This window comes from Balearica regulorum, chromosome 1, assembly GCF_011004875.1.
Source record: "Balearica regulorum gibbericeps isolate bBalReg1 chromosome 1, bBalReg1.pri, whole genome shotgun sequence".
Classification (NCBI taxonomy): domain Eukaryota; kingdom Metazoa; phylum Chordata; class Aves; order Gruiformes; family Gruidae; genus Balearica; species Balearica regulorum.
In genome coordinates, this window is record NC_046184.1 from 39274814 (window position 1) to 39283189 (window position 8376).

Here is an 8376-nt window from a genome sequence, read left to right on the forward strand (position 1 = left end):
CTGTATTTCCAGTTCAACAAACATATAACAGATAGACAGGATTTTAAGACAAAGTCATTTCTTATATAGTAGTAGGAGGTATAAATACTTGATTGATCTTTCTTTATAAATAATTATTTAAAATACTTAAATATTAATAAATAAATGTATAAAATTTCAATAAAAAGATTGAAATAAAAAAATGTGCATCATAACAAAATTTGCACAATAACTCAGTAGAAAAGGTCATATGATGTCATTAGCATTTGCATCTCCTCTGAGACTGGCTCCTTTTCCTTTTGAGAGAAGTTGAAGTCTCCAGCAGTTTTTTTAAGACACTGAACAGCTCATTCACAGCTTTGCGTTGAATTTTCAAGTCACTCATCTGTTATAAGTAAGAAACAAACAGAATGAAGGTCATGCCAAGAGCCATAATTATTTACTGATCACATCCTACAGGCTACACTGCTACCAGAGTCAACCAGCTGGACATCTGTAGTTTCCAATTACTCTGCTACCTAATTCCTACAACAAAGAGCCACCTTGTCACAGATTTCTGTCTTCCACTTTCTGTGCTACTTTGCAACATGCCACAGACCAGCCATGTTCTGTGAAACAGAGCTACGCTGTAGTTATTGCAATGATATATGAGTTACCCACAAGCAGCTAACTCCACTGGGGTGTTGGCTGCGGACCTCTGCAGAGGTCGGTGGTTTGTGCCATTGGCACTCGCTCGATCAGCCAAATGTCTCCAAAGCCCGCGGAGGCATGCTGTAGCCGGGCACAACTTTCCCACCCAATTTCTAAACCACAAAGAGCCGTGTCAGTGGCAGGTCTGGTGGGCAGATGATGCAGCAGCACTGCTGGCACCTCTGTGCTAGACTCCAGCGAGACTCAGGGAGGGCGGCCCCCACACTGACACCCCACACCGCAGCAGCTGCTGCAGCTGGAAACATTAGGCTTTCCAGTGTGAACTGAGCCAGACGGGGATTACCAGATGGGTTACTAAAGCATTATTGGCTTGAGTCACACTCAAATCGCAACTGGAAAATATAGTGTCATGAGCCTCGGAGGCAAAGGAAGAGCCTTACCTGAAGCTTTGTCAGGTCCATGAGGTCTTTCATCTTCTTTAAGCCATCAGGAAGGCTGTCTTTAAGAGTAGAGAGCTCCTCGGATATGTGCCTGACGTGCGCCTTTGACTTGTCAGCATTTTGAAGGATTTCCAAGTACATGGAAACAATCTGGCTGAGGATGATCCTTTTTTCATTTCTCTGTTGAAAATTACAGTCAGAAAGAAAGGTCTGTGAGAGCCCATCAGCAGGAAAACGAATAAAGCTAAAACACAGCACACAGGCGTTCTCACTGCAGCTTGAAACAGGATGATAAAGGAGATGCTGCAACTCATCTCCTGGGCTTGACTGCACCTCAGGATCGATTCATGGTGCAGTGTAAAACACTTTGATCCTTATGGGAAGCATTTTTATGGGGATTGTTTTCTCATTTCCAAGCTACTGAAGCAGCCTCTGCTCATGTTCATCCTGCCCCAGGTGGTTACACTGGCCCTGGGAGCTGCTTTGTACTAAAAGTGCCCTGCAAAGTGCCTGAGATGCTTTGTCATATCTGATTCTGACTCACCTCTGTCCAGTTTATCAGTTTCTCTGTAAAAATAGGTCCACCATCAGCTACGTCTGAATGACTTGAGTTCTGCAACAAAGAGCAAACATATCTGTTATACAAACAATACTTATCACAAGGCAAATTTGCGTTCTCTATTCAAATAAGCAATAAAAAACAGAGAGATGTGATTTTTGCACCACTGGCCTATAGCTATTACAATACTTCCACTTCTCTAAGCACCAAATCGCATTGGATGACAGCCTAACACAAAAAATGGCTTTAGTCTGCTTTTCAATGTCTTCTGCTACAACTCATCTGAATAGAGACATTTAGTGGCATTTATTTTACCGAATTCTTCTTGCCAGTTTTGGCATTGACAGCCAAAAATTAAACTTCATGAGCATAGCAACTGGCTAGAAATTTGACAGATCTGATCTTGGCATATTTTCTGGTAAGTCAAAGTCCATCAGTATGTAGTCTGTGGCCTTGAATTTATCCAGTCTTAATAAAATCTCATATGGAACAAGAACAAATTAACTTTACTATAAAACTACAGTTTGTACAACTGGAGAATAGCCTAGTAGTCCACAGTCAGGCATGGGGATATACAAGGTTATTGGGCTCTCAGGGATGGAGTTTAACCATCAGATGTTAGCCATACACTGTAGCAGATTCTAGGAAACAAAGAGCAATAAAATTCTCCTACCAAGGAAAGGTAAACTGAATCATTTCCTCTTCTGTGTCTTTTTTTTTTTTTCTTTTTGTATACAACAGTCATTATTTCCTTTTTTGTCTGCTCAGTAATTTAAATATAGTGAGTGCAAAGGGAAAACTTGCAGGGTGACAGAAACCTTGCAGGCTGATTGGCTCCCTGTGCTGAGCACATTGCCAAACCTTGTTTTGCTGTTCTTCTGAAAGGTGGGGAGCACCTGCTGTGGACCAGAGTTTTTAATATCAGTGCAAGAAACTCACCATGGCTCAGGATCTCTCCGACAGAGTTAGATATGTTCTAATGAGAATCCCTCTGATCTATGCTAATGACAAATTTAAGATATAATGCCAATTTTACAGCCTGTTACCTATCGATCTGCAAACACTGAAGTATCACAGTAGGCTTCTTTGTGTGATACTTCATGGTGATCCTTTGATTACCAAATTTCAATTTTCATTTGCACAAAATTCTGACAAAATCAGAGCTGAAAATAGGAGCACACTCTTGCAGTTGCTTTCATGCATTTAAGGCAAACCACCAAAAATATATTGAGAATAAAAGCTGTTAATACCTCCTAGATGAGTAAAGGTGAATTAACATTACAGCTGTCGAATTAACAAAATTCTGTCTGAAAACAAATAATATCATGCCAGATAGCATTCCAGATCACAGTCAAAGATATGGAAGCAGAATGGCTGGAGGATGCAAAAGAATAAGCAGTAGGAACCACCTTTGGGCAATAGTACTACTAAGTACCAGATGCATTTGTGAAACAAAAGTCCCTCTCCATTTTGTTTATATTGCTAACTAATACTAAATCCTCCATTAACATTACTAACCTGAAACTAAAAAAGTGTCAGTAAATTGCATCTGAATAGAATTGAATCAAGATTCATTCATTCATTCATTCATTCAACATAAATTGCATTGAGATATCTTGTTATAAAACATGTAATCAAAGGCTGAATGGAGCTAGGGGAAGCTCTTGTGAAAGGAGGAGTGCTCCTGAAATAAATGTAAACTACTACATTAACTATGACTATTGAAAAACTGAATCATGTTAGTGAAAGAGATTAGCAAAACCAAAGAAATTGTCTATATTTCTGTTTAAAAAAAAGTATAACCAAAAACTTTGTTCTATGGTTACCCTCTATTGGTACACATTGAGTATGTCAAGCAGTGCTCAAGTCTGGACTATAAATAAAGCACAAGCAGAAGGAGAAGAGAAATGCAGTAGAAGACGATACTTACAAAGTCAGCTTTCAGTTGGTCTATATCATTTTGAAGTTGAGCAAGAATTAAGCTATTTCCAAAACGCCCAAAATAAATCATGATGACAGACAGAACAAACAAGCTGTAGGTCTGGCAAGTCATTTTCTTGATGATGGTTCAGTTAAAATGCTCAGATAAATTCTGGGAGATGTCAGTTTTAAGAGCAGTGAGCTTCAGCTTCTAATAGTTAAATCTTCTATTAGAAGAAAGTAGACGAATGAACTTCATCTGCCTGTCAGTGGTATTTATACCTGGTCTTGAAATTTTTTATTTCGTCATCACAGGCTGTATATATTTAGACAGATAGTGTTAGATAAGAACCTTCGCTTTTGGCTAATCAAGGGAATCCCTCGAAAGCATCTTTCTTAAAGCGTGGTCCTGGAAAAATTTTCAGTGGTTCGTCAATGGGTGACATTTACGTGGCAGATTCTGAAGTTTCTTTTACACGTGGTTGGGGAAAAGGGGGAAATTATGATACTGATTGAGGAGTATGCATTATGGCTCAAGCATAATCTTACATGCTATCTGAAAAAAATCATATCGTGTGGTTAAAGGGTCAGTATAACAGACAACTCATTTCTAGTATTCTTTTAAAGTAACCTGGGATTCTTCAGAGTGACTTAGAGATCTAAATGTTTTTTTCCCACTGCTGTCCTTTTGTGAAACACTATTTGCATCCTTTCCATGGTATAAAGTGCATTTTTTCTGCTTTCTCAATCTTCACCTCAGAATTCAAAATACACTCAGAGAAAATGAAGTTCCAGCCTGGATGCGATGATGAATCATATTAAATTCCTCTATGGTTGTCTACTATTTGCAAGAGCGGATATTTAGTACTCGAGACACTCATTTCTGCATGGCAATAATTAAAGTTCCCCACCATTTGCACTTATGTGCGTAGAATATGGAAACAGAAAGACATTGATGAAAAAAACCCTGAATGAAGAAGACAGACAGGATGGTCTCCAAGCGCATACAGACCCCTGAAACAACTGTATTGAAGATAGCTGGGGAAAAGGTTTCTGTATAGGAACTGAGCTCTGCTTTGATGGATATCACGGGAAAAGAGCTTACTGTGAAGAGTCTTACAAAAAAATCAGAGTAATTTTAGGCTTTAGTATATGAATGCAGTATAGGCGGGAGCCTACAAAGCAAAGAAAGAAGGAGCCGATAGGGAACAAGAAATGAGAGAAAGTCAGGAAGAGGGCACTTGTGGGCTCACTTCATACAGGTTGCAGTGGAGGATGTCTGTAGCTCATCAGAAACAGATGAGAATTAAACTGGCCATCTACAGGTATGATTTGAGGTCTCCAGCACAGCCCTGGATGGCTTTTTGGGTGTTTCTTGCAAGAAGCTGGCCCTTTTCCCAGCAGCACCTCCTATCTCAGCAAATAACCGCTAATGCCATCTAACATTTTTCACCTGTAGCTTGAAAGAGGATCTCCATCTCTGGAATAGATCTAGCCTACTACTACCATTGCAAACAGACATTTGCCATTTTGCAGAGACAAGAACCAAATTTCATCAGCAATCACAGGCCCAAAAGCTGCATGCTAAATTTCTCTGGGAATAGCAGTGTAGACAGATGACACACATCTCACAACAGGTGCAGTACTGAACAAAAATTAGGGCTTTAACCTGCTTGGGGTAGTAGCACTATGCAATGCCCATATTGATTTTAGTTTCAAAAATTAAAACTGGTTAAGCAATAACTTGATTGCTTGAAGTGCTGACATTGAGGTGAGGTGATAATGCTACTCAAGGATGCTTCAGAGCACTGGAAAAACATGCAAAGTTATCATGCCTGCCCATGGCAGAGGGATTGGACTAGATGATCTTCAAAGGTCCCGTCCAACTCAAACTATTCTGATTCTATGATTCTATAGTAGAAATTAGAATCATAGAATCACAGAATTTTAGAATCATAGAATCATTTAGGTTGGAAAAGACCCTTAAGATAATCAAGTCCAACTGTAAACTTAACACTACTAAGTCCACCACTAAACCATGTCCCTAAGCACCACATCCACATGCCTTTTAAATACCTCCAGGGATGGTGACGAAATGGAGGTCTCACCAAGATTCAGAGTGGACTCATGAATGTCAGCACACTGAACAAAGCTATTGGTAATGTTGAAACTGGATTGCTTTGCAAGGCAAGCATAATCAAATGGCATATTGTGGCACAGCTAAAGGTAGTTTTATACATACAGGAAAGCCAAGCATATTTTACAAGGTAGGAGACATGTTCTAAGACATGTCAACTGGCCATGAGCCTATGGAGCAATTCTTTGGCAAAGTGTTGGAAGGGAGATGTCAAATGGCAGAAGGAAAATGATTCCTGTTACATATGGCACTCTTTATGCTGTCAGAAACATACAACCAGAAGAGGCACTGGGTCATCAAGCCCAATTTTTGCCATTACAGGTCCTAATTTGAGCAGTGGTTTTCTGTTGAATTACTAGAGAGTGTGCAAAGAAGAGATGAAAGTAAGTAGTTTGGGAGACATTCTTTACTCAACTCAGTCTTCTTAACACATCGAGGACAAATCACAACACAGCTGAATACAACTAATCGCTGTAATTATCCAGCCAGGCAGAAGATGTAATTCCAGGAGCTGAAAGATTAAGTCAGTAACACTGCCCTCCTTTGCAGAGTACTATTCATCCAGAGTGACTGCTCTGGATTAGACTGCCTTCTTAAATCTGTCAGACACGCATCTCATCCACAGCAGGTTGTACTTCTTAGGTGACCTCTCTTTGGTCTCCCATGACTACTAAACTTTTAAGAATAACAGACAAAATATTGGAAAGAAAGGGTTTTTCCAACTCACCTTTTGTAGATACTGGTTAAAGTTTTGGGGATTTATATGGCTAATTTTATCACTAGATCCCCTCACCTTTCAGAGGAGGCCACTATCAAGCATCCAATTTTGCAGTTAAGAAAACGGAAGCACAGAGCAATGGGATGATTCGTGGTCATTCAGCACCTAGGAAAAGCAAATCTAGGAACACAAACAGGGTCTCCCAGTCCCATTGTAGTCTTTTGCCCACTAAGCAGCACTACAAGTATTATATCATAAACTGAGGCAAGAAATTAAGCAAAGAGCAAAGAAGAAGAAAGCCACGACGTCTGGCTCTGTCATGCTGTCTTCTGAGTGCAGGTCTGACTTCCAGGGACTCTCTCCTGCCTGTGGAGGCTAGATTCAGGCCTTCTACTCATCTCCACATTCAAATTCTCACATAAAGGGCTGAACGTTCTGTGGTAAATCATCAGCTGCACAGAAATGTATTCTAATACAGAAATATAGAATCCCTATGGATGTTAATGTTGACACGCTCATCTCATAATGTTACCTTCTATTGACACACACCATCACCTCTCTCCAAATCAACAGCATACAGCAGGTGGTCAGAACGTGAGGGTCCTTGAATCTCAGGCATCCTGCACCCTCCCCAACCCTATTCTGGTTCCCATTCTGCCCAAAAGTGATGAAACAGATCACAATTGTCCAGTGTATGTCGTGTTGCCCAAGAACCATGAACAGGTTATGAGGAAGGCTCAGGTTCAGATGGGTCCTCTGCACTGCCTTTCCTGACCATCAACATGGTTACAAACAAAATAGGCAAATATCTGCCCTTTACCCAACAGAGCCAAGGGCCTAAGAGAATCCAATTTTTTATCCATGTTCCTTAGTAGATATTGAGTGCATACTGGAGGGAATTGAACACTCATCACTAACACAAGCTCTGCGCCTGAGCACTAGTTCTAATCTAGCTGAAAGAGATGCCAGAATAACATTGAAAAGTCTTGGGCGGCATAGAATTGGAGTGGTCCTTCTATGTGGCTCCATAGTGACAGCTGGACCGTCAACTGTTCCAAACACAGAAGGAAATGAAACCAAGGCATTTTTTCATTTTGCTGCCTGGAAGTCATCTGACTCTTCATGCAAAGCAGAGGTTTCACACCCTTCTGTTCATGCAACACCTTACACCAATTACCCAATGATGCCCTTGCAAAGTCATGTCAAATTTCACTTTGACCACTGATTAAAGGTTTTTCCCTTTCATTTTTTGTTTTATGCCTACTCCTCAGAGTGCTGAGTGGTTTGCAAGGAACTACCCTTACCAGTCCAGCAGATCTCTGCCATACTTTTGTTTCTCTAAAACTCAGTGGCTTTCTCTATTACCACCACCCAAGGAAAGCAGCTGAGGGTTGGAAAACCCTCTCTGAGTTGTCATTCTGACATTACATGACACTTCACCTCTTAGCCTCCCTTTCCTATAAAGCAGCAGAAATAATTCCTTTGGTTCCTCCTTCACCCTGCGGGGGAGGGTAAGGGGTTTAAGTGACTAAAGTTTGTGTGCGCCTTGTACCACTGCTATGTAATTGCTAAATATTGTTATTCACGTTACCACTATCTGCAAAGTAGATGTCTTGATAATCAGGCTTCATGACTTTGCAACTGACCCTTACGAACACGCTGTAAGGCTAAGATTTTTCCCTACCACAAAACAAACAAACAAACAAAAAAACAGCAAAAAAACAACCAACCAACCAAACAAAACCCACCACTCTTCTACAGATAGGGATATGTTTCATCACTGGTACACATCACGGAGGATGTAGCTGTCTACTCTTTGTGACCAACAGATCTCTGTGATTTAGAGGATGTTTCTAATGATCATTAGGGATAATGTTGGCACAAAAGAGCTACTTTGTTTTACAAGAGAAAGATTTCAGGGCAGTGGAAAGCTCTGAAATTCTCAAAATTAACTGTTTTGGCATTTTTCTAA

General features: G+C 40.4%; 1 protein-coding gene across 1 annotated transcript; it reads right to left on the reverse strand.

The window, feature by feature from the left end:
- Positions 1 to 238: 238 nt before the first annotated feature.
- On the reverse strand, positions 239 to 3682 carry IFNG (interferon gamma). The gene is made up of 4 exons (XM_010305170.2): positions 3560 to 3682; positions 1615 to 1683; positions 1071 to 1250; positions 239 to 364 (listed from the first exon to the last, which is right to left on the reverse strand). The coding sequence occupies exons 1-4, from the start codon at positions 3680 to 3682 to the stop codon at positions 239 to 241; spliced, it is 498 nt and encodes a 165-aa protein (XP_010303472.1).
- Between the last annotated feature and the right edge of the window lie 4694 nt (positions 3683 to 8376).